Here is a 27503-nt window from a genome sequence, read left to right on the forward strand (position 1 = left end):
ATTGTTATCCCCTCACTTGCATCTTCCCGTTTGGTCCCACCCTCCCTGTCTTGCTATGTAGCCCAGGTTGCCTTGAGCTTGGTAGGTGTCCCAGGCTGGCGTCAAGCCCAGGGTGCTGCACTGTCATAGCCTTCCATGGATTACAAGTGTATGCCACCAGGAGGGACAACACATCTCAGATCATCACTCTTTCACTCCAAGCCCTGCCCCCTTCAGCTCTCCGGAACTAGTCAGCTAACAGCTGCACGTGGGAGACTGCTCTCCTGTTGCCACTCTTCCTGCATGTGGAGGTCGGAGCTGGCTCTCCAACACCCCCTCACCCCAACCCCACCCCACCCCACCCCCACCCTCCCCCCACCCCCACCCGCATGTTCTCTATAGGCCAACTTCTTCACCTTAGCCTTGGGCTGCACTCTCTTCCTCTGCTTGCTCAAGTATCTTGTTCCTAATAGTCTACTCTGTTCTATTCATTAGCTCCTCTCTCCACAGGGTGATATCCACTGGCACCCAGAAGCTCTGTCTTTAAAAATACCCCTTTAATCCCAACACATGGGAACCAGAGGCAGGAGAATCTCTGAGTTTGACACCAGCCTGGACTACAGAGTTCCAGGTCAACTAGGTCTACATGCAGAAACCATGTCTCAACAAACAAACAAACAAACCAAACCAAACAGAAACAAACAAACAAAACCAAACCTATTCTGCTGCAGTGACACATGCCTGTAGTCCTACCTCATGAGAGGTTGAGCAAGAGAGCTTGGAGTCCAAGTCTACCCTCTTCTATACATGAGACCAGTCAGTCTCTAAAGAAAGAAAGAAAGAAAGAAAGAAAGAAAAAAGAAAGGAAAGGACAAAAAACCAAAAAGTACAACAAACAAAGAAACGACATAAACCCAAACCATCCCCTGGATCACCGTCTCCCTCCCGCTGCTAGCCCATGACAGGTCCGTTCCTCTAGAGAGCTGTCTGCATTTGCGCTCTACGCCTTCCTGCCTATTCTCCTCTGCTTTGACACGCTCTAAGATTGTCCTTGGAAGCTTACCATAGAGAGCCCCTTGCTGTCCTCTGACACCTCCAGCCGCACTTCTCCCCACAAGGTAAACAGTACACTGTGCTATCACACAGGGGCATCTTCATATCTCACTGAGGGTGACTAGAATTCTGAAGTTGGCCTAAATCAGTATTTCTCAACCTGTGGGTCGCGACCCCTTGGGGGGGGGGTAGAACAACATGTTCATGGTGGTTGCATATGAGCTACTTACATTGCGATTCACAACAGTAGCATAATTATAGTCTTGAAGTAACAAACTAATTTTATAGTTGGGGATCACCACAACATGACGAACTATATCAAAAGGCCTAGCATTAGGAAGGTTGAGAGCCACTGTGGACCAATGTGCCCCATACCTCATGGCTGTGGTATGTGTCTCCTCCCCTTCTTCTTCTTCTTCTTCTTCTTCTTCTTCTTCTTCTTCTTCTTCTTCTTCTTCTTCTTCTTCTTCTTCTTTTCTTCTTCTTCTTCTTCTTCTTCTTCTTCTTCTTCTTCTTCTTCTTCTTCTTCTTCTTCTTCTTCTTCTTCTTCTTCTTCTTTCTCTTCTTCTTTTTTTTTTTTTTTGGTTTTTCAAGACACGAGACACGGTTTCTCTGTGTAGTCTTGGCTGTCCTGGACTCGCTTTATAGACCAGGCTGGCCTCGAACTCATACAGATCCACCTGCCTCTGCCTCCCAAGTGCTGGGATTAAAGGGATGGGCCACCACCCCCTGGCAATACGTGTATTTTCATACCTGAAAGATGTCTGTTTGCTGAGCTGGTTCTTGGAGAAGTATATGTAGATGAATTTTAGATAAAATGAGAGAGAGAGAGAGAGAGAGAGAGAGAGAGAGAGAGAGAGAGAGAGAGAGAGAGAGAGAGAGAGAGATGAGGAGAGGAGAGGAAGGAACAGTCAGGGACCGCCTTTGCTAATTCAGCCCATTCTGGTGAGGCCCTGTGGAACTGAAGGCGTATTGATTTGAAACTTGTCTTCTAAATATACTTGTGATGAATATTCATTTGTCAAGGCAGACGGACAACAGCTATTTGCTTGCTTGGTAACACTGATATTTAGACATATGGAAACTACAATTCTACACGTGCCCTGGGGCCCACGACTGCTGCCCACACTAATAACAGGGTCCCGATCCCCACAAACTTCTCCTGGTAAAGGCTGCCCAGTGCCTTCCATGTGCATGTCTGGTGGCTGAGTCTTAGATGCCATTCAGCAGCTTGTGACTCACAGTCTTTGCAAGCCCTTCCACTCTGACTTTGCCTCTGGGTTCTCCTCAGTCCTTCTGTTTCCACTCCTCTCACCACTCCCCACAAATACCAAAGCACCCTGAGGGGCCATCCTCAGGCCTCAGTGTCTTAGGACTGACATCCTCTCTTTGTGTCAAAGGTTTCTGTCCGTTCATATCAACCAGAGGCTTGGATCGCTTCTAGAATCTCTCTCTGCCCATTTGTCAGGCATCCCAGACTCTATAGATCCAAGCTAGAATTCTCCATAGCCCCTCAACAAGCCTTTCCTTTCTCCACGCTTTCAGTCTTGTTGTCCTTACCAACTCAAGAAAGTCATTGCCATCTGCCCAAGTGTTTAGCTCAGACAACTGCAGCTTCTGGGGTTCCCTCTTGCCTCCCATCCTATTTTGCATGTTTGGGTCACTGTGACTAAACAGTGACACAAAGAACAACTTATAGGAGGAAAGGCTTAGTTTGCCTCATGGTCTCACGGGGTTCCAGCCAGGGCTTTGGCTCCCATGTGCTTGGGCAGGGTGTCATGGTAACAGAAGGCTGTTGCACAGTCATATTTACCTCATGGTGGGTCAGAAACAGAGAGAGACCAAGACAGGAAGGAGAAAGAAGATACTTTCTACCACTTGCTCCCACCCTCCAGTGACCTCCGTCTCCCAACTAGCTTCTACCAGAAATTTCTAAGGCAGTAAACCACACTTACAATCTCAATACTAGAGAGGCTATAGCAGGAGGACTGGGAGTCTGTGGTCTAAGCTATACAGAAACATTTCTTAAAACCAAAGCCAAGCTCGTCTCCTAGCCATTCACCCATCCATGCTTATACTGCCGCCATGTTCTTCTAAGCTAATGTTATTTCCACTTGGCCTAGCTGTGTCTCCTGTCTGCATCCACTCCTCCCCCTCCTCCTCTTGCTCCTCAATGTTCATCTCTCAGCAGTCCCACAGTCATTTAAAACCATAAATTAAATCATTTGAGAACTTTACTTAAAAATCCTCTATTGAGCCGGACATTGGTGGTGCACGCCTTTAATCCCAGCACTTGGGGGGCAGAGGCAGATAGAGCTCTGTGAGTTCGAGGCCAGCCTGGTCTACAGAGTGAGTCCCAGGACAGCCAAGGCTACACAGAGAAACTCTCTCTTGAAAAAACAAAAAACAAACAAACAAAAAACTTCTATTGGCTTCACATCGAAAATGAAATCCATACTCTTCCGTGTGTTCTACAAGCCTGCTAGGACTTAACCCCTGCTGGGATCACTAACTTTCGGCATCCCTCCTGTAAGTTTCAGCCATGGTGGCTCCCTGGCTGGTCTTTATTTTCAGTGCTGTGGATTCTATTTAGTGCCTTGTGCTAGACGAGTGTTCTACCACTGAGCTACACACAAGTTCTAGCTGAGCCTCGAATGTCCCAAGCCTTTTCTGGCCTCCACGTCCTCACGCTCTCCTATTTCCCATGTCTGAACTGCGCTGCTTATCTGCGGTTTGTTCCTTCATGCATTTTAGGAGTAGGTTGGAGTACCATCTCTTTGAAGAGGTCCTCAGTCTCACACCCCCCCCCCAGCTCCTGCTTTGTGTCTTATCACCATAACCAGGTTAATTTTCTCTACAGTAACAGCTTCTTTATGAATGCTCTGGAACTTTCGTGTGTTTATGCATGTGTGTGTGTGCATATGCGCAGAGGACAGAGGTCGATACTGGGTGTCTTCCTCTGTTGCTCTCCATATTGTGTTTTGAGACATCTCTCACTAATCCCGGAGCTCGACAATTCAGCTAGACTGAATAACCAGCACACACGAGGACTCTGCCTGCCTATTCCCCACCAGCATCAGGGTTGCAGGTACCCACCCCACCCCTGCCTCCTACACGGGAGCTGAAGGGCTGGTAAGCATCTTCCCAGCTCTCCCCTTCCCCCTCCCACACAGCTTCTTTCTTAAAAAAAAAAAAAAAAAAAAAGATATTACAGAGCTGGGGTCTTATCTCAATGGTAGAACACCTATTTAACCCACAGAGGCCCTGTATTCCATGCCAGAACAGGGAAAAAAAAAAGCAACTCATTCTATTGTGTATAGCTTGGCTTCTGTGTTAATCTATCAACCCTTCCAAAGGACTTTAAGCCCCATTAAAGTGTAGACTTCATCTCCCTTAAAGCCTATTATCTCCCCAGGTATGAGCTTTGATTATATTTATAGGATCATGAATTCCCTTCTATGGAGAAGACCTTAAAACCAATGAGAAAGCGGTTGGTTGCCCCATTGCCTTTATGTTGCCATTGAGCTAGTGCGCACGTATTTCCTGAAAGGTTGCTGTTATGGCATACAGGGTCCAGTGCTGGGCCATTTATGTCTTTTCTCCCCCAGGTGGGATGTACAGCAGCCTCCACCACTCTGACATTTAGCCAGAAATTAGTTCCAGATTGATTTCTTTACGTCTTACAACCGAAGTGTATGATGGAGGGGCATTATCTTAAAGGAATAAGGCAGAGATTATATAAGATTATAGGCATATAATCCACATACCCACATGTGTGCAACACACACACACACACACACACACACACACACACACACACACACACACACCAAACAAACTAATATGTTTTTTAAGAAGGAGCAAAGAAAGGCTGGGGAGGTGGCTCAGTGGTTAAGATCACCGCTGCTCTTGCAGAGGACCCAGGTTCCTTTCCTAGCACTGCCACCTGGTGACTCACAACCGTCTGTGACTCCAGTTCCAAAGGTTCCCATGCCCTCTTACCTCTGATGGCATGCACATGATAGACAAACACACTTGCAAACAAAATCCCAGCACTCGGGAGGCAGAGGCAGGCAGATGACTGTGAATTCGAGGCCAGCCTGGTCTACCAAGCGAGTCCAGGACAACCAAAGCTACACAAAGAAACCCTGTCTCCAAAAACAAACAAACAAACAAACAAACAAACAAACAACAAAGAGCAAAGCAATGGGGAGTGCTTCTGAGAGGGAGAATGTGATTACTGTGGAAAGTCCCCAAATAGAGAGGCAGAGGGAATCCATAGTAACAGGGATGTGGGTCCACAAAACTCACCACTAACACTGGATATTATTCCAACGATACAGAATGCAAGCGCCTCCTGTTGAGAGGATCACAGACGTGCAAGGAGACCCAGAGAGCATTCTGGGAGGCTGCTCATACTGTTTCTTTCTTCAGGCGCTACTAATAATCAGTGTGTTTTGTTTGTTTGTGAACATTCACCAGACTGAAGACAGATAGCATGTATGCATTCTGTATGAGTGTTACACGGCAGTAGGGTTCCTAATTAGGAATCTGTCTTACTCCTCAACATCTTGTGTAACACTGGGCACATTGTAGGTATCCAGTGGGGTGTGTGTGTGTGTGTGTGTGTGTGTGTATAAACAGGTAAATGACTAAACAAATTAGTCTTCGGTCTGGGGATCTGCCTCAGTGGTGAAGCACACTTGCTGCTTTTCCAGAGGACCTGAGTTTGCCTCCCAGCACAGATGGTTCACAACCTTCGGCTTTAAGATATCCAGCCCCAGCTGGGATCAGTGGCACATGCCTGTAATCCCAGGAGGCAAAGGCAGGAAGATCTCTGTGAGTTCGAGGCCAGCCTGATCTACAAGTGAGTCCAGGACAGCCAAAGCTACACAGAGAAACCCTGTCTTGAAAAAAACAGACCAACCAAACTAATAAAACAAAAAGAAATCCAACCCTCTTTTGGCCTTCCGGGCCATAGGTAGCATGCACACCCAGACACATAAAGTAAAAACCAATCTTTTTTAAAATGATGTTAAAACGAATAAATTTTTGGAATCAATCATCCCACCCCTGACTCTTTTTCCCTTCCGGTGCAAGCACTCTGAGCGACATGCTGCCCTTCTACCATTGAGTTGACGTCATGCTATGCAGGCTGACCACACACTGGTGTTCCTTCTGCCTGAACCCCCGAAGTGCTGGGATGACAGGCATGTGCCACCACGCCTGGCTGAGCCTCTGCAATCCTTTTTTTTTTTTTTTTTAATATCTTTATTTAATTTAAATTTGTGCACGTTGGTGTGAGGGTGTCAGATCTTGGAGTTACAGTTGTGAGCTGCCGTGTGGGTGCTGGGAATTGAACCCAGGTCCTTTGGAAGAGCAGGCAGTGCGCTTAACCACTGAGCCATCTCTCCAGCCCCTTAAATGTTGCGTGTCATATTTGATCTCTTTTGATATGGTCTTCTTGAAAGAAACCTGAAGCATTGGCTGTTTTTTTTAGCATTATTGCCCCCAGTTTTAATGAATCCTTTGTCTTTGTGCTTGTATAAGGATTAATAAACTCAAACTCACCCAGCAGACATTCAAATGGTTTTAGGATTTAGCATCAGGAAAGCAAGTAAAACGAGGACGGAAACTGTCTGCTGAATTTGGCAACTGCAGGATCTTGATGGTATTGCTGGGAGCCACATCATGGGGGCGGAGGCAGCAGATGCCAGACTGCGGAGATCTGAAAGGAAGGGAACCGTGAGATTCTGCAAATGGAATGCTGGCCCGGTGTGCAGCCTAGCAGAACAGCCTTGCATAGCCAGAAGGAGCTGCTAGCCTCCGTCTTTTGCTGCAACAAAACAAAGAGAATACTGACAAACATTTTCAATATTTCCACTACAAAGTTTAGGTTTGTTTTGTTTTTTTAGTCTTTTTATTTCTTTGGGTGGGATCTCACATAGCCAAGGCTGCCTGGAACTCACTGTGTGGCCAAGGATGACCTTGAACTTCTGATCCTCCTCCCAAGTGCTAGTGTTATAAGTGTGGGCACACCCAGATTATTTGGTGCTAGAGATTGAACCCAGGACTTCATGGATGGAAGGTAAACACTCTACCAACTAGCTGTATCCCCGGCCATTTGTTTTCAGTGTTTTTGTGAACATTTATCTTGTGAAACAAGAAAGACAGGGGTTTTCATGCTTAAAGGGACTCAGAGATGAGACAAATTTCATTCAGTCCTTTTTTATTAATTTATTCATAATACATCTCTATGTTATCCCATCCCTTGTATCCTCCCGTTCCTCCCTCCCTCCCATTTTCACCCTATTCCCCTTCCCTATGTCTGTGACTGAGGGGGGCCTCCTCCCCCTCTATATGATCATAGGGTATCAAGTCTCTTCTTGATAGCCTGCTATCCTTCCTCTGAGTGCCACTGGGCCTCCCCATCAAGGGAACATGGTCACATATGAGGTTCCAGAGTTTGTGTGAGAGTCCTTTCCTGCTCTCCACTCAACTGTGGAGAATGTCCTGTCTGTTGGCTAGATCTGGGTATGGGTTCGATGTTTACTGCACATATTGTCTTTGGTTGGTGCCATAGTTTGAGCAGAACCCCTGGGCCCAGATCTGCCTGTCATAATGTTCTTCTTGTAGGTTTCTAGGCCCCTCTGGATTCTTCTATTTCCCCATTCTCACATACTCTCTCACCTAGAGTCCCAATAGAATGTCCTCACATCTATCCCAATTTCCTGGTAAGTGAAGAGTTTCATGGGACATGTCCCTTGGGCTAGTGTCCTATTATAAGTGAGTATATACCATGTGAGGCTTTCTGCTTCTGAGTTAACTCACTCCTTATGATCTTTTCTAATTCCATCCATTTGTCCAAAAATTTCAGGAATTCCTTGTTTTTAATAGCTGAGCAGTATTCCATAGTGTAAACGTACCACAGTTTCTTTACTGAGGCACATTTAGGTTGTTTCCATGTTCTGGCTATTATGAATAAGGCCACTATGAACACGGTTGAGCATATGTCCTTGCTGTGTGCTGGGGCATCTTCTGGATATATTCCAAGGAGTGGAATAGCTGGGTCTTGAGGAAGCCCTATTCCCAGTTTTCTGAGATAGTGCTAGATAGATTTCCAAAGTGGTTGTACAAGTTTGCAATCCCACCAGCAGTGAAGGAATGTTTCTCTTTCTACACATCCTCGCCAGCAGGTGGTATCACTTGAGTTTTTGACCTTAGCCATTCTGATGGGTGTAAGATGGAATCTCAGAGTTGTTTTGATTTGCATTTCCCTCACAACTAAAGACATTGAACATTTCTTTAAGTGTTTCTCAGCCATTCGATATTCCTCTGTTGAGAATACTCTGTTTAGTTCTGAGTCCCATTTCTCAATTGGGTTATTTGGTTTGGTGATGTTTAATTTCTTGAGTTCTTTATATATTTTGGATATTAGACCTCTGTCAGATGTAGGGTTGGTGAAGATCTTTTCTCAGTCTGTAGGCTGTCGCTTTGTTCTGTTGACAGTGTCTCCTGCCTTACAGAAGCTTCTCAGCCTCATGAGGTGGTATTTGTTAATTGTGGACCTTAAGGCCTGGGCTGCTGGTGTTCTGTCCAGGAAGTTGTTTCCTGTGCCAATGTGTTCCAGGCTCTTCCCCACTTTTTCCTCTAACTGATTTAGTGTCTCTGGTTTTATGTTGAGGTCTTTAATCCACTTGGACTTGAGTTTTGTGCATGGTGACAAATATGAGTCTAATTGCATTTTTTCACACATGGACATCCAGTTAGACCAGCACCATTTGTTGAAGATGCTATCATTTTTCCATTGAATAGATTTGGCTTCTTTGTCAAAAATCAAGTAACCATATGTGTGTGGATTCATTTCTGGGTCTTCAATTCGATTCCATTCATCAACCAGCCTGTTGCTGTGCCAGTACCATGCTGTTTTAATTACTGTTGCTCTATAGTACAGCTTGAGATTGGGTATGGAGATTCCTCCAGAGGATCTTTTATTGTACAAGATTGTTTTAGCTATTCTGGGTTTTTTGTTTTTCCATATGAAGTTGAGAATTAAACTTTCAATGTCTTTAAAAAATTGTGTTGGTATTTTGATAGGAATTGCATTGAATCTGTAAATTGCTTTTGGTAGGATGGCCATTTTTACTATGTTAATTCTCCCAATCTATGAACAAGGGAGATCTTTCCATCTTCTGATGTCATCTTCAATCTCTTTCTTCAGAAATTTGAAATTTTTTTTCGAACAAGTCTTTCACCTGCTTGGTTAGAGTTACTCCTAGATATTTTATATTGCTTGAGGCTATCGCAAAGGGTGTAGTTTTCCTAATTTCTTCCTCTGCACGGATGTCCTTTGTATATAGGAAGCCTACTGACTTTTTTGAGTTAATTTTGTATCCAGCCAATTTGCTGAAGGTGTTTATCAGCTGTAGGAGTTTTCTGGTGGAATTTTGAGGGTCACTTATGTACACTATCATATCATCTGCAAATAGGGATAATTTGACTTCCTCCTTTCCCATTTGGATACCCTTGATCTCCTTTTGTTGTCGTATTGCTCTGGCTAGAACTTCCAGTACTATATTGAAGAAATATGGAGAGAGTGGGCAGCCTTGCCTGGTCACCGATTTTAGAGGAATTTCCTTGAGTATCTCTCCATTTAATTTGATTTTGGCTATTGGCTTGCTGTATAAAGCCTTTATTATGTTTAGGTATGTACCTTGTATCCCTGATCTCTCCAAAGCTTTAAACATGAATGGGTGTTGGATTTTATCAAATGCTTTCTCTGCATCTAAGGAGATGATCAAGGGGCTTTTTACTTTCAGTTTGTTTATATGGTGGATTACATTGATGGATTTCCGTATATTAAACCATCCCTGCATGCCTGGAATGAAGCATACCTGGTCGTGGTGAATGATATCCTTGATGTGTTCTTGTATTTGTTCTGCAAGTATTTTATTGAGTATTTTTGCATCAATGTTCATAAGAGAAATTGGTCTGAAATTCTCTTTCTTTGTTGGGTCTTCGTGAGGTTTAGGTATCAATGTGACTATGGCCTCATAGAAAGAATTTGGTAATGTTCCATACATTTCTCTCTTTTGGAGTAGCTTGAAGAGATCAGCATTAGCTTATCCTTGAAGGTCTGGTAGAATTCTGCACTGAAACTATCTGGCCCTGGGCTTTTTTTTTTTTTTTTTTTTTTTTTGGTTGGGAGACTATCAATGATTGCTTCTATTTCCATAGGGGAAATGGGACTATTTAGCTTGTTTATCTGATCTTGACTCAATTTTGGCAAGTAGTCATTCAGTCCTTTAGTCATTCATGTGAATACATCTGGTGTGCCATCCTCTGCATTTTTATGTTGATTAGTTTTGCTGCAAGCTTTTTTGTTTTGTTTTTCCAGATAAGTTAGCACAGTTCTCCCTAGAACACCATCCTCCTGCCTCAGCTTCTTCGGTGCTGCAGTTATAGTCATGTGCCCCACATGAGCTCTTATCACTGTTTTGTTTCAAATTTTAAAAAGTGCACCTGTTGGTGGTGTCGCATGCCTTTGATGCCAGCATTCAGGAGGCAGAGGCAGGCAGATCTCTGAGTTCTCTGGTGTACAGAGTGAATTTGAGGCTAGCCTGGTCTACAGAGGGGGTTCCAGGACAGCCAGATCTACACAGAGAAACCCTGTCTTGGAAGGAAAACAAAACAAAACAAGCAAACAAACAAACTGCTAACTAAATATTTAAAATGTTTTAAAATGAATGAGTTATTTACATTAAACTATGCCTGCATGGACGTCTGTGCCATGAGATGGGATTGGATCCTCTGGAGCTGGAGTTGCAGATGGTTGTGTAAGCCCCTTTATGCTGGGGATTAAATCTAGGTGCTCTAGAAGAGCAGCCAATGCTCCTTCTTCTTTCTTTTTCTTTATTCTTCTCTCATACAAATACATCCTGACTGGAGCCTCCGCCCACAGTTCACCCCCACCCCATACACACACCCTGCCCTCTCCCCCAGACCCACTCTGAACTGCTGAGTCATTTCTCCTGCACCTTAATTAATTTTTTACAAAGTGATATTCTTTCTTCAAGAAGATAACATCTAAAAGATTTAACTTCTGATGGCTCAATTCATGGGCAGAGCTAAGTGGCATTCCTCTTCAGACAGTAGTATAGAAAAAAAGAACGAGGTAGGGTAGCATCGGGCAAGGTCCATCAGCCTGATGTTAGGCAGGACCTTAGAGACAACTCAGTTCTGCAGCTGTCAGTGTAAGACCTGGAGCCTAAGCCCCAGTTCCTGGAGCCCAGTGGGACACGAGAGTCCAGTCCAATGCAATCAGCAAGGGATGCTTTATTGATCCATCGCCATGGGGTCTACCAAGCTCTATTGAGCTGGAGACCCCGAATAAGCAAAGCTTGGGTCTTTTATACTCTTACAGAAACAGAACTTAGTAGAAACATGATTGGTTAGTTGACCGTTAAAATGATTGGTTACTAGTTATTTTATCCCCGAGGGCACAAGAGCTCAGCTCGGGACATCATGGGCTGTCAGCTTTTCATCAGCATTGTTAACTGCATAAGGTGACCCACGAAGCCTATGACCCAGACAAGCTGAGTTCTGCGACAGAGTCTCAAATGAACCCAAATAAGCCATGAAAATGACCCCACTGGAGACGTGGGACTATCTTGTGTGACCGCATCATGGATGCAGTTTTGTGTCTCTTCACTGCGCATGCTCTGCCATCACTGGTTTGCATTTAGGGGCTGTGTGGCTAGTAGATTTGTTGTTGTTGTATTTTTTTCTTTTTGTTTTATTTTGTTGGAGACAAGGTCTTACTATATAGCCTTAGCTGACCTGGAATTCATTATGTAGACCAAGCTAGCTTTGAATGAACTCTTAGAGATCCACCTGCCTCTGCCTCCACAGTTGCTGGGGTTAAAAGTGTGTGTCCCCATACTGGGCCATCTCTCGGCTTAACTGTGGATACAGCCTGACCAGCTCCCTCAGGCTTCTGCCGCTGTGACGCCATCACGGTGCTCACATATTTTATCACAGCAACGAGAAAAGAAACTGAGGCAGGGGCCTTGTATCAAGCTTCTCTTTAACACTGGTATTAAGCTATCACTCACTTGGCAGCTAGGAGCCTAGACTGAGTGGTCCAATTCTGAAGCCCAGGCTCTTATCCACTGCACCCAGCTGTCTGCCCTGAGACCCCCAAAACCTGTGGTCATGCTCTGCAGCTCAGCAGCTCCCAAGTGTCTCCTCCCCAAATTGTTCTCTCTCTCTCTCTCTCTCTCTCTCTCTCTCTCTCTCTCTCTCTCTATATATATATATATATATATATATATATATATATATATATATATATATACACACTAAGTTTGAGGGGTTTGTTTTGTTTTCTAGTGTTGAGTGCTCCTACTCTTAGCAAGAGCCCCAGACCAAAGGAGGTTTTTTGGGTTTTTTTTGGGGGGGTTGTATTTGTTTGTTTGGTTTTTGGTTTTTTTCAAGAGAGGGTTTCTCTGTGTAGCCTTGGCTGGCCTAGACTCACTCTGTAGACCAGGCTGGCCTCGAACTCACAGTGATCCACCTGCCTCTGCCTCCTGAGTGCTGGGATTAAAGGTATGTGCCACCAACGCTTGGCTAGGTGCCGTTATTTTTTAACTAGTACTGAAACCACCCACATTTTCTTTATCCTCCCCATGGTTATAGTAGGCTTTCTTGAAGGAGAGGGGTATAGGGAGAAGTTGCACCAGGAGTTGTGTGTGGTGCACGGGTTTCATATGGGAATGCACTTGGGCATTTGAGGTGGGGGAGGGTTGTTCAGTAGCAAACTGATCTGCAATCCCTTCATTTCTCAGGTGTGGAAACTGAGGTCCGGAGAGGTGATGTGACTTGCCTGAAGTCATGCAGCTAGTGGCAGAGCCTGGCCTAGAAGCCAGGTGTCCTGGATCTCAAGACACCCCACTGCCTGAGGAATGGAACAGGTAATTGTTTTACAGCGGGGGAGGGGGTGAGATGGGGTATGGATCAGACCTTGCAGCCTGAGGTGTCTGATGGCCACTGAGTAAATGGAAGGAGCAGCCGCTCACAGCCCTGACAGGCTGGGTAGAGCTGAAATCAAAGATTTGAGGTTCAGCTCCTAAGACTCAAAGACACCAACTAATACCCATACCCCCGAGGCAGGCATCCCCTCCTGAAGGTGGTTTTTCTCTGGCCATCCACACATGTCCATCTCCAAACAGCTTGACAGTAATTCATCTGGCCATCCTGCTACCCATGGCCTCACCAATGCCACTCACAGTGTCATGAACAGCAGTGGTTGCTTGCCGTGCATGCGTGGGGAGGTCAAGGGGGAAGAGAATCAGGGAGCTCAACTAGGAGGCTCCACTGGAGATCCAGGAGGGAACTGAAGACGGAAGGCTGGCTAGAGGGGCCGTCTGCTGGTTAATGGCTGATAACGTTGGCCACTGTTAGGAATGCTGCAGGACAGACGGAACAGAAAGCCCATCAAAATGGGAAGAGAAGGGAGCTCCGGTTTCATATATTTCCATTTGCTTCTGTGAAGGAATTTTTTAAGCCAAGTATTGGCAAACAAAACCCACCTCAGTTGCTGTGAGATATAGCCTGAGTGTTAAGCGTAGGCCCCAATGTCAGCCGTTGATAATACGTACCCGTATCTCTTAAGAGACAGAATTATCACTTTTTCTATCTAGTCAGTGACTATTTGTTGAGAACCCACTTTTGCCAAGCAGTTGGGACACAGCACGTGAACTAAACAAACATCCTTGTCCCTCTGAAATTCAGTCAGAACAAGGTCGCCAAATGAGCCAGTCTCTTGGAAAAGCTAATGGGAGAGAAAGCTTAGGAGAAAATGATGTGATTCAACACTATTGATTAAGGTGAAAGCTTATAAAAAGGACTATACTTGTCGATTGAAACTGACTAGGTTTGTTTGAGATATTTCCAGGCCTGGTGAACACTATAGGGGACTTGCCTGAGCTGATGGCTGTGACTTTGGCTCTCCTGATATCCCCCTCCCCCCGCAGGCACACAGTGTAGCAAAGACAGAATGTACAAAGGAATTTTTCTTTTTTTATGGTTTTTCAAGACAGGGTTTCTCTGTGTAGCCTTGGCTGTCTGGACTTACTTTGTAGACCAGGCTGACCTCAAACTCACAGCAATCCGCCTGCCTCTGCCTCCCGAGTACTGGGATTAAAGGCGTGTGCCACCACACCCAGCCTACAAAGGAATATTTTAGGCAGGCAGCCAGGCACCAAGGGGTCAAGGAATTTTGCGGCAGGTGTGTGGCTGCTCCCCAAGGGAGAAGAATGTTCATACAAGGTGTTGGAACAAGGGTTTAGGTAGGGGAAAGAGGGGAAGTGACTTTGGAACTCTGGGGCAGAAAGCCAGTCACAAGCCTGAATTCTTATTCAAACCTAAATATAGTCAGAGAGACGGAGCACCCAAACTTCAAAGTCTTTCTTGAATAGGGACAGAGTCCATCCCACCCATACTGCTACTTGGCCTGGGCGACATGGGAGGTAGGAATAGGGAGCACCCATCTCCATGCACCTAGGCTGGAGGGAAAGAAGGAGGAGCTAACACTTGTTGCTCCTTTCCCTTTGTCTGTCTCTACAAATCCCCACTAGTCCTTTCTTGGTTGCCATGACAACAATGGCTCCTGAGAGTCTTAGTCATTAATTAGCTTAGGTACTCACTCAAGATGATGTTTTCTCAGCACTGCTGATCAGGGCAGGCATACAACCCTAACCTGTGCCTGCACCTCTGTCTGCCCGCCTTGGGTACCACTGTGTGACCCACCCTTAATTTTCAATGGTAGCTGTTCCCTGTGGAGGCTTTCCTATCTCACTGGACTTTGGGGCTGGGCGTGTCTTCTTAGCCACGCATCAGGACCAGAAATTCTGCTTGATTCTCCGCTGTCCACCCCCATCGGTGGCAGCACTATTCACTTAGACTCTGGATCACACTGTCACGGGTGTACTTGCTGCAGAGTCAAAGTCCCAGGAGTCAGCATCCGTTGGCTCAGGCCCATGGCTAGAAGCGTGGCTCTGAGCAGATCCTTCAGTTTGGGGAGGGAAGTCAGGTGCCTTTCACTGCGCTCTTGTTAAACCTAATCTCAGGAGATGATTCTCCCAGGAGGAGAGGTATTCATAACAAGGAAAGTGGTTCTAGCTTTGTACTGGGGAATAAAATAAAAACATAAGCCATTTTATTTGTCTGTCTGTCTATCTATCTATCTATCTATCTGTGATAAGGATCAAACCCAGGGCCTTCAGCATGTTATACCACTGAGTCAGAGCTATGGCACATGTAACTTTCAAGTGTTTTGGTAGCTGTGTTTTCATTTAATGATAGAAACACATGAAATTAATTTAACATTTTATTGAATCCGGCGCCTCTAAAATACCATGTCAGCATGTGACCAATATAAAAATTATCCAGTGGTGCGTTCCTCTCCGTTCTTCTTTTAAGTATTTGAAACCCAACGTGATTTTTTTCTTTTAACTCTTAAAGCGCGGTTCAGTTGTGATGCTAACCGTCTACTGGGGTCCCCCAAGAAGACCAGAGCTTTTGCTTTCCAGCATGCGTCTCCTCCACAGTGAACTTTGTAGCTCATCTTTGTCACATCTTTTGACCTTGAAGCAAAAGCTTGTCCACTCAGCAGTTTTTAAACTGCTTTTGTCCAAACCATGTCAATCCACTCTCTCTGCGTTGTGAATGCAGGATTTATATACACTGAAAAATAACTCAAGCCTGTTACTGCCAGCAATATGTTGGCTTCTCTTGTAGATTTTGCAGAAAATGTACATGCTGTGGATGATTACCACTGAAAGTATTTTTTGCATATAGCTTCATAGTTTTTTAAAAAGATGTATTTATTTACTCTATGTGTATGGGTATTTTGCCCTCATGTCTCTTTGTGCCCCACATGTGTGCAGTACCTGTGGGGGACAGAAGAGGGTGGTGGATCCCCTAGACCTGTTACAGATTATTGTGAGCTGCGATGTGGGTTCTGGGAGTCTGGGTCTTCAGGAGAGCAGCCAGTGCTCTTAATCACCGAGTCATCCTCCAGCCCTGGATTTGTGTTTGAAAATGCACCAAATATAGCCAAGCGGTGGTGGCGCACGCCTTTAATCCCAGCACTCGGGAGGCAGAAGCAGGAGGATCACTGTGAGTTCGAGGCCAGCCTGGTCTACAAAGTGAGTCCAGGATAGTCAAGACTATGCAGAGAAATACTGTCTCGAAAAAAACAAAATAAAATAAAATGCACAAAATAGTTGCCGGCTTGCATCATGAAAGTTAGATTTTTTTGTTTTTGTTTTTGTTTTTCAAGACAGGTTTCTCTGTGTTAGCCTTGGCTGTCCTGGACTCGTTGTGTAGACAGGCTGGCCTCAAATTCACAGTGATCCACCTGCCTTTGCCTTCCGAGTGCTGGGATTAAAGGCATGCGCCACCACGCTTGACAAAAGTTAGATTTTAATATAAATTCCAATCCTTTTCTAGATAGGGCAAAAGGACAAGTTTTTCTTCCATTGTGAGCTTCAGGTTTATCTTCTTCACTGATGAAAAAACCCTCAGAAATCATTGTCATTTTCTGTCTTTGATCATGAAGCATGTTTTTGGTTTTGTTGTTGTTGTTTGTTTTTTTTTTTGTTTTGTTTTGTTGTTTTGTTTGAAGAAAATCTTGCATTGGAAGTGACGGCCCCATGAGTCTTTGTGAAATCTGTGCACAATTCAAGCAACAAATGTTGGCATAGTCCCAACATGGCCACGTTCACTGCCTGGCACTCCTTTCACAGGTTCCATACATTGGTGGTGAGTCACCGCATTCACTGTACGTCCACACTGAACAGTTTTAGCAGCCGTATCTTTCTAGTCTGCTCCTGAAAGCCACGCAGATATTTTGAGTATACATCGTACGGGGACGAAGCAGTAAAGGGAAACAGCAGTCTCCCTCCTGTTCGGAGATCCCGATGAGTCTGCATTTCTGGAGCGCCATCTGGCACGGCAGGAACACGCTCCTCATAGCTAACTGAAAACTCTCCAACGCCAAACGTAAACGATTACGACAGTCCATTCCATAATTGTGAACTGGCAAGGCCTCTTGATAAACTTGGAAGATGCTGGAGCGCGAACGTACCCAACTCTAACTGGGCGGTGTCTTGGTTTCTTTTCTGTTGCTGTGACTTAAAAACAAACAAACGAAACTCAGAAAAGGGAAATTTAAGGGAGAAAGGATTTCTTTCAGCTCACAGTTCACAGTCCTTCATAGTGGGGAAGTCATGGCTGTGGGAGCTTGAAGCTGCTGGTCATGTTATGTCCACAGTCAGAGGAGAGTACGAGGGCCATCCTAGTGATCTTTTTCCTGCTGCAAAGGCTCCTCTAACCAGAGAGTGGCCCCGCCCACAGCTAAGAGGGCTCTCCCACATCAGTAAGCATGGTGATCCCACACACAGGGTACCAGAGGCCCATCTCCTAGCTGAGTCTGGATTCTGTCAAGTTGTTGACGATGAGCACTAATAGCCATTAGCAGAATCTCAATGGCACGATTCAGCTAAAATGTGATTTTCCACGCTTTTAATTTATTTATCTTTGATATATTCTTTTATTCTATGGAAAACTATTTGTTGGCCTTTTAAACACTGTCCACTTTCCTCTGTGGGACTGGCCATGGTGGCTGGCCTAATTTTCATCCCCACAAGCAGAGTCTATTAGTTGAGAAAATGAGAGACCATTTCTGTCAGACTGGCCTGTAGGTAAGTCAGTGGAGCATTTTATTGATTAATGATTGATGTGGGGGGCCGCTGGGGTAGCCCTAAGGAAGCAGGCTGCACAAGCCATGGGGAACCAAGCCAATAAGAGAGATAGCTCAGTGGTTAAGAATACTGCTTGCTCTTCCAGAGGACCCTGGTTCAACTCCCAGCACCCACATGGCAGCTCACAACTGTCTGTAACTCCAAGATCTGACACCCTCACACCAACACACATAAATTAAAATTAAATAAAAAAAATTTTTTTAAAAAGAAGGGTTCTTTCATAGTCTCTGTTACAGGTCCTGCCTCTAGGTTTCTGAGTTTGGCTTCCTTCAAATAATGAACTGCCCTAGGGACGTGTATGGTGAACACACCCTTTCCTTTTCAAGTCTCTTCTGGTTCTGATCTTTTTCACAGCAATAGAAAGCAAACTAAGAGAGTCAACCTCTGATCTCTACACTCAACACAGGTATGGTGTTTACACACACACACACACACACAGACACACACACACACACGGTAGGGAGTGGCTACCTCTGTACTTCTGTGAAGGGAGAAAGACAACCCAGACCAACCTGAATCTGATAAGTTAAGCCTTTAAGTATTACTCATATAATTAAAATTAACTTAGAAGAAAGAACTTAAGAAAAGGGAAGTCATGACAGAAGCAGAAAGATGAACAAAGAGCCCAATTAAATAGAATTAATTGCCACACACATTATAAAGTGGCTAAATAAGTTATCACATGGCACAATATTTAATGTGAATGTCAAAAGTAATTCTTCAAAGAGACGATATACAAATTACACGGTGGCCTCTCTATAAGCTGAAAATGGGACATGCCAGGCAGCGATCAAAACTAATTTACAAAGCTTTTTGCCACCAGTGCTTGGCTAGCAGCCAGGGAACACATCCCAAGCTGCTACTGCTTCAGAAGCTCTAAGCCACAGGACCACTGGCACCCGGCCCTCATGCTTAGCACCGAGCGTGGTAGTCGTTCCCGGTCCATCTTTCAGGTCCTCACGCTCAGCACTGAGCGCGGTCCATCTCCCAGGTCCTCACGCTCAGCACTGAGCGCAGTAGTGGTTCCTGGTCCATCTTCCAGGCCCTCACGCTCAGCACTGAGCGCGGTCCATCTCCTAGGTCCTCACGCTCAGCACTGAGCACAGTAGTGGTTCCTGGTCCATCTCCTAGGTCCTCACGCTCAGCACTGAGCACAGTAGTGGTTCCTGGTCCATCTCCCAGGTCCAGGCCCACTGTTCGTTCTCTTCCTTCAGCCTTCTCTTTTTCCGTTGCTTAAATGTATGTGTTGATAAATGGTAATTGCGTAACAGGACCAAACAACATAGCCTTTGTCTTGCAGTAGGGATAGAGACCGGGAAGTGGCTAGTAATGTCAACAGGACATGCATGGATGCATTTAATTCTTACTTAAAATTACCCTAACCTCTCCTAACACTGGTTAAATAAATTAGCCAAGAATGATAATAAATTAGAAGAGGCCAGAGAATCATCTGGAACTCCACCGAAAAGCATCCCGAACTCAGGGCTTCTTGGAAATGTTTGCAGAGTTGAAGCCGCATTTTCCTCAGTCAGGACTGTGGCTGCTGTAAGGCGCAAATGGACAAATTATAACAAATAGAACGCTGTCCGCCCAAGGACAGTAATGACTCATGCTGCAAACGACAGGCGGAGGCTGGTGGCCTCAGGAAGGACAAAATGCCCTGAGGCCACCCAGTGGAACAACACAGACAAAGCCTGGCAGTCTAGATCCTTTTATAGTTAGCTCTGTAGTGCTTCCAGGCCTCCCTGATGCAAAGTAAACCAGGGCTTCTCAGAAGGGAGACAAAGGCTGTCGAAAATAACCAGAATACAAAAGCAAGCGAAACAGAAAACAGCATCAGTGGTGGAGGGAAGGCGACACGTACACAAAGCATTCTAGATGGAGTATTATTTCACTATAGAGAATATAATGCCCCCCCCCCCCCGTTATGGTAACATTCACAGGTACCTATTAGTGAAAAAGCACAGCACTGACAGAGATGAAAACAACAGATATTGGCTGGTGAAATGGCACAGTGGGTAAAAGTACTTGCTGCCAAGCCCGCCAACCTGAGCTCAGGCCATGGAACCCACATGGAGGAAAGAGAGAGCCAACAGCTATAAGCTGTTCCCCGACCTCCACACGCGTGCCATGGTGCATGAGCCCACACGCATACACACAGGAGCACAAAAAATAAATGCAAAATATCCTAAATATAGATATTGCCCAAAAAAGTGCCATTCTGTTTTCTAAACATCTCTAACTGTGATCCCCCACCGTTTCTGCTGCTAGAGCAAGCCTGGGAGCTGCTGCTCTTTACATATTGGGCACTGGGCTTTCAAAAGAGCCTGTTAGACAGCTGATATCGCATACTAGAGATCGCACTGTTGACAATAAAGTAATCTTCCTGGATGCTTGGCAAAGATGGCTCGAAAACGATGCTTTTTAAGGATTTGCTTCATTTTATTGTAATTAAAGACCTGAGTTCGATGTCCAGAACCCATACAAAAAACCTGCACAGAAGCTGGAGCTGTGGCTCAGCAGTTAAGAGCACTGGCGGCTCTTGCAGAGGATCTGGGTGCCATTCCCAGCACCCACAGGATGGCTCACCATCGTTTGTAACTTTAGTATCAGGAACTCAGAAACGCTATGGTTCTGATTTCTGTGGATACCAGGCACACATGTACTACATAGACTTACACTCATTCACAGAAAGGAAGAAAAAAAGAAAGGAAGAAGAAAGAAAGGAAGAAACCCTGTTACAGGGGAGGAGGAGACAAGTGGGGACCCGGGCTTGCTGATCTGCTCTCCTCCACTGGTCTCCACGTGCAGACACACAAACACCTGGATGAGGACCCACAAACAGGCACACACTCACACAGAAACCCGAAGATGCACCGAGTCTGTTCTTGGGCCCAGGAACACGTACACAGCTTATACACTGGCTGAGTCCATTATACTGGATTGGTGAGAAGGAGCCACTCCAATGCCAAGTGTAGCTTGAGACATCAAAGAGGCAGCACAATTCTCAACGACAGCCCTCTGGCAGGGCTCGCCTGATATGTGCAGATGGTTTGACCCCCTGCGCCTTAAGCCAAACAAGCTAGTGAGTACCTGGACGAACACTAGCGCCATTTCAGGTGGTTATTATTTTGACTTCAGCACTACTGAATCCAACCTCTGAAGCTAATAGTTCTTGCTATTCTCAGACATAGACAAAAAGAAAGAAAACGTAGGAACATGTAAAAGCACACACATGGTTTAATTTTCTGGTAAGTAGTCTCTGGCATGTTTTTAGAGCACTTAGAATGTTTTAAAACCTAGTTAGGGCAAGCAAGGGAGCTCAGTAGGTAAAGGCACTCATTTCAAAGATGGATGGCGAGTTCCATCCCTAGAACCGACATGGAGGAGAAGGCCAAGTCCTGCAGTCCCTGACCTGCACCTACACACCATGTCACACACACACACCTATATATACTCACACCTATACACATACACACCTATACACACACACACCAGGGCACACACACCAACACACCTCACACAACACCATGGCATACACACCTATACATACACACCTATATACACACACACCATGGCACACACACACCAGGGCACACACACTCACCTATACACACACACACCATGGCACACACACACCTATACATACACACCTATATACACACACACCATGGCACACACACACCATGGCACACACACACCAGGGCACACACGCCTATACACACACATCTATATACACGCACCATGGCACACACACTCACCTATACACACACACACCATGGCACACACACACCTATACATACACACACCATGGCACACACACACCTATACACACACACACCATGGCACACACACACCTATACACACACATCTATACACACACACCTATACACACACTTATATACACACATACACACACATACCTATACACACACATACCTATACACACACACATACACACACACACCTGTACACCCACACACCTATACATACACACATGGCACACACACACCATAATACACAGTAGTAACACTAAAAGTAAATATTTAAAAACCTAAATCTCTTTAGGTGAAAGTCCATGTTTTACATTCTAAAAATCTTTGGGACTCATAGCCTATGCCTTAGAGTGTTTTGTTAGGGGCTATCGAGGTGACTGCCTCCCAAGCTTCAAGCAAAACTGAGACAAAGAGCAAAGCGTCATCCCATAGAAATATCAAAAACCAAGCAAGAGATCAACTCTTCTCAGCCAGAGAGGATCAAATACAATAATGTGAAGATTTAAATAATGGCGTTAACAAATTCTAAATGGCAGGTACACGCAACAGTGTACATGCTCCTCAAACATACAGAACATGTGCTAAACATCGAGCCAGGTGAGGACAAGTGCGAGCCAAGTGGTTCGCTAGGCAGAAGCTATAGCGTCAGGTACTGGACAGAAGCGAATAACAAATTATATTACTTTAATTTTTAATTGTGTGTGTGTGTGCACGCATGCATGCACATGAGCGTTCACAGGCGGGCAACACATGTGCCACAGCAGCACTGTGTTCTTTCCTGCCACCCTGTGGGACTGGGATTCAAACTTAGGTCATCAAGGGCACCTTAACCTTCCTGGCCCTCAAGAATTTTTAAATTGATTAACTAATTTTGGTTATTTGAGACAAGGTTTCTCTATGGTATCTTAGGCGTCCTGGACTCGCTTTGTAGACCAGGCTGGCTTCAAACTCACAGCAATCCACCCACCTCTACCTCCCGAGTGCTGGGATTAAAGGCGTGAGCCACAACACCTGGCTAATTAATTATTTTTTAAGAAATCAATATGATAGGCAGATTTGGGCCCAGGGGTCCCGCTCAAACTAAGACACCAGCCAAGGACAATACAGGAGGTAAACTTTAAACCCCTTCCCAGATCTAGCCAATGGTCAGAATATTCTCCACAGTTGAGTTGAGAGTGTGATATGACTTTCTCACGTACTCTGGTGCCTCACATTTGACCATGTCCCCTGGAGGGGGAGACCTGGTGGCACTCAGAGGAAGGACAGCAAGTAGCCAAGAAGAGACTTGATACCCTATGAGAATATATAGGGGGAGGTAATCCCCTCAGGAACAGTCATAGGGGGGGGAATAATGGGAAAATGGGGGGGGGGGGAGGAATGGGAGGATACAAGGGATGGGATAAACATTGAGATGTAACAAGAATAAATTAATAAAATAAATAAATAAATAAATAAATAAATAAATAAATTAAAAAAAAAAAAAAAAAAAGAAATCAAAATACTTACAAGTCTTGAAAAAAAATCATCCAAGGCCAGGCACAGTAGTGCTCACTTGTAAATCTAGCTCCCAGAAGCTGAGGCATGAAGACCCCAGGTTCAAGGCCAACCAGAGCACATAGACAGATCCTTGGGGGGGGGGGAGAAGGAGGAAGGAAGGGGAAGACAGCCCATCCCTTGAGGAAACTAGATCTGTGATTTCTGTTTCTGTAGAAGACGATAAGAAACATGGAGCTTTCAAAACTGAAAAGATGTAGACAGCTCTGAAATCAGAGGGAAAACCGTCATCTTAACTGTTTTATTATGTAATAGTGAACATGAGGTAAAGGGGTAAGCCTGCAAATGCAGTCCTTACCACGCAAGCGTGAGGCCGGGCATTCGAATGCCCAGCACTGAATTCAGGGCGGGCATGGCGGCTGCCTGCCTGTAATCCCGAAGTGCAGGAGACTGGTTTCTTGCCCCAAACAGACTAGGTAGACTCTCCAAACTGGGAAAGCCTGGGGCCGAAATATGACGGTGGAGAGCTGTCAAGAAAAGGACCTCAATATCAACCTGTGGCCTCCACATGTCTGTAACCCACCCACCCACACCCATACATATACATGCATGGACCCCATACACACAAGCACAAGGAAAAGGAAAGGATGTGTGAGATGATGATGATGATAATAATAATAATAGTTGTTATTATTATTATTATTATTATTATTATTATTATTATTATTATTATTATTATTAAAATATATCACTAGTAGTAGTTGTAGTGTATAAATAAAATTTAAGGGCAACTCATTTTGAGTGCCCTCATGGCTATAGCAAGTTATTTCTTTACTTCTCAATAAATGTTCCTTCCTTACTCTTAAAAAAAAAAATGACCCAGTGGTTAAGAGCACTGGCTGCTCTTACAGAGAACCCAGATTCAATTCCCAGCACCCACAGCCTCACAACAGTGTGTAACTCCAGTTCCAAGGAAGTCTATGCCCTCTTCTGGCTTTCATGGGCACTGCATGCATATATGCAGACAAACCACTCATTTTAAAAAATGATCAAATAAAAATCAGAATGTGGTATTCTGGTAATTATTTGTGTTTTTCTAGAAAAATATATTAATTTAACTGTAAAAAGTTTCACAAATCATTTTCCATTTGTTCTGTAATAGTACTTACATTTTGTATTGTTAGTGATGTTTTTGAGCTATCTCTCTGTTTTATGATTATTCAAGATTTATCTTTCTTCGGATTTATTTTTATTTTTATAATGTGTACAGTTGCGTGCAAGCGGACTCAAGCCTGGGTCTTCTGTAAGAGCAACGAGTGTTCTTGACCCCTGAGCCAGCTCCCTTCCTCTTTCATTTTGTTTCTTCTTTCCTTCTTGAATCGTGCTCAGAAAGTCAATTATGCCATTTCTGCTTTGGGGATCTTGTTAAGATTTCCTTTGCAGACTGTTAATATCCTTTGTTACTATAAAATGCCACAGGACCATAAAAGATGTGTTTTCTGTTTTATATTATAGCACTTGACACAAAATGACAAAGTTGACCTTTAAAAATATCCACACTCAGAATGGATGCAATCCGCAGTGGGGGGTGTATCTCGGTCCATTGAGGACTTGCCTAGCATGCAGGAAGCCAGAAGCCCAGGATCCCATCCTCAGTCCACATAACTGGGTGTGGTGCCGCACATCTGTCATCTTAGCACTTGAGAGGTGGAGACAGGGGGATCAAGGTCAGTTGGGCATTGGTGGTGGAGGTGGTGATAAAGATAGCGGTAGTGGTACCCATGTTTAATCCCAGCACTTGGGAGGCAGAGGCAGGCAGATCTCTGAGTCCAAGACCAGCTAACCATGCCTTGGAAGGGGGAAAAAGGAGTTCAAGAGTTCACCCTTGGCTATATAGTCACTCTGTAAACAGTGGGACTATACAAGACCCTGCTACAAAGTAATTAAGTAAGACAGACAGACACAGACCTTTAGATCCTCCAAACCTTTCTTTTTAATTTCCTTACTGACTGACAGGCTGGGAATTGGTCCTTAGAAACTGCTGGCCACTGTGTTCTTTCAGCTTCACTGGAGTTCTACCCGCTTCATCCTGACTCAGTTTCCCTGTTTGTCCCAGTTGTGTTCTTCAGACTTGGATCCAACGTCATCTGAATCTGATATCGAGAGCCACACACTCAGTTGCCTTTTCCCCCTGCTATGTCTTTGTTCAGACATGTAATCTCAAACTCACCAAAAACCTTTGGCATGTTCTTTTATTTCCAAGCAAAAGCTAAGTCTTTACTTTAGAAATTATTAGATTTCAATTTCTTTTTATTTTAGGTGTATGTGGGAGCAAATGTGCAGAGAACATTGGGGTCTGGTCTTTCCCTGTGCCATGTGGGTCTCAGGGACTGAACTCAAATTCCAGGCATCGAGTTCCTTCGTGTGGCCAGCACAGAACCTTTTATTGTCTCTTTGCTTTTTTAAGAATTGCCCCTCCAACTGTTTTTTTTCCCCGAATGTGTATGGATGTTTTGCTTACATGTATGTCCATGTATCACATGTGTGTCCAGTACCAATAGAGACCAAAAGAGGGTGTCCTGTCTCCTGGAACTGGAGTTACAGAGGATTGTCAGTGGGTGGGTGGGTGCTGGAAATCAAACCCAGGTCCTCCGTAAGAACAGAAAACGTCCTCAATCACTGAGCCATAGCTCTAGCCCTGCACCCTGGATTTTGTTGTTATTGTTGTTGGTTATATAAAGCTTTTATTTTAACTGTGTGTGTGTGTGTGTGTGTGTGTGTGTACACTTGGGTACACATGAGTATAGGTGCTGTTAAAGATAAAAAAAGATCATAGTTACAGGTAGCTATGAGCCCCTGGTGTGATTGCTGGAAACTGTGCTGGGTCCTCTGTAAGATTAGAAAGTACCTTTACCCCTGCACCATCTCTCTAGCTCCACCAGCCCAGGTTTTCACTTTTTTTTTTTTTTTTTTTTTAGCCAATCTGAGCTTTGGTTTTTTGTTTTTGTTTTTTTCTTTTTGAAATTGATTCTTTGGGGGTTTTAAATTCCAAGCTCGTTGATGAAAATTTCAAGTATGATTTGTCCAACTTATACTCTCTAGCATTTCCTATGCTTTCTACAATCTGATACAAGGTGCTTGCCTTGCTGCACTCCGTATTTATTTATGTATGTCATTTTAATCTTTGTTATGGATGGCCTTTTGGAAAATTTAAATGTTCCAAGAACTTCCAATTTCTGAAAACATTTATTGGCCCACAAAAATAGAAGAAAAATGGCTGTGCTTGCTGGCACACTGTATTTTGTTCCCTTTTACATCAGGGACAGGAAGAGCAGGCAACAAAGAGAAAGAGGTAAAGAGTTTCTGGGACCTGCTTCTGAGTTGAGTTAAATCCCATCCCTGGGCCGGGCATGGTGGCGCATGCCTTTAATCCAAGCATTTGGGAGGCAGAGGCAGGAGGATCTTTGTGAGTTCGAAGCCAGCCTGGTCTACAAAGGGAGTCCAGGACAGCCAAGGCTGCACAGAGAAACCCTGTCTTGAAAAACAAACAAACAAAAAACCCCATCCCCAGTAGGCTTGGCTCTTGGTGTTCCCTTCTCAGCCTTATTAGGTGACTTCAAAGTATATCTGCTTACTAGGTGCAGTGAGGAAGCAGACAGCAGGGTGTCTCTCCTGGACGGACACATCACAGTCCCCACAGGCTGGTTGGTTTTCCTTGGGTTCCTCTTTTGTTTGCTGTCGTTTGTGGAAGGCAATGGTAACAGCAAACCCCCTCCCAACTAAATAGTGCCAGACCTGGGTGCCTTTCGGCTCTCTCTGGGGCTTAGACAAGAGCCAGGGGCTGCTAGTCTCCTTCCTGTCTGGCTCTCTCCTCCCTTGCTTCTTTCCAAATCGCCAGGCTCTGTTGATATTTCCAGGGTCGTCACCCTTTACCACCTGTATTGGTTACTTTTCCTGTCGCTGTGTGACGACATCCCTGAGGGGGGAAAAAACACCTGAAGGGAGGAGGCATCATTTGGGCTCATCATGGAAGCGAGGACACAGCGGCTAGAATAGCTTGCAGATGAGGAGGCTGTGAGGAAGCAGCGGAGCAGAAGCCTGCAGAGGATTAGAACCCACGAGGCCTGCCCTCCCACGCTGACTCTGCCCCGCCTCCTCAAGTCTCCATCATCACCTCCCCAGTAGCACCAACATCTGGGGACCAAATTTCTCTTTGAGAATTTGATATGTAGAGATCTGACTTAAGATAACAATGACAGAAGTGCCTAAGGACTTCTCCACAGGAGTCATTATTGGTGCTTAGTTTAAAAGATCAAGGTCAAACAATCTAAGTAGCTGAGACTAGAGAACTGCTGGAAAGTAACGTGACAGCAAT

The 27503-nt window shown here is 44.9% G+C and overlaps 1 protein-coding gene across 3 annotated transcripts in view; it reads left to right on the forward strand.

Annotated features, from left to right (window-relative positions):
- The window catches only part of Tnrc6a (trinucleotide repeat containing adaptor 6A), a 162979-nt gene that overhangs the window by 15835 nt on the left and 119641 nt on the right, over positions 1–27503 (forward strand). For all 3 annotated transcript variants that reach the window (XM_051145181.1, XM_051145178.1, XM_051145183.1), the window contains exon 2: positions 12879–13004. In XM_051145181.1, the coding sequence (XP_051001138.1) occupies positions 12925–13004 (80 nt within the window). In that variant the 5' untranslated portion in view covers positions 12879–12924. The remainder of the gene's footprint in view (positions 1–12878; positions 13005–27503) is intronic.

Source organism: Acomys russatus, chromosome 5 (assembly GCF_903995435.1).
Source record: "Acomys russatus chromosome 5, mAcoRus1.1, whole genome shotgun sequence".
NCBI lineage: Eukaryota > Metazoa > Chordata > Mammalia > Rodentia > Muridae > Acomys > Acomys russatus.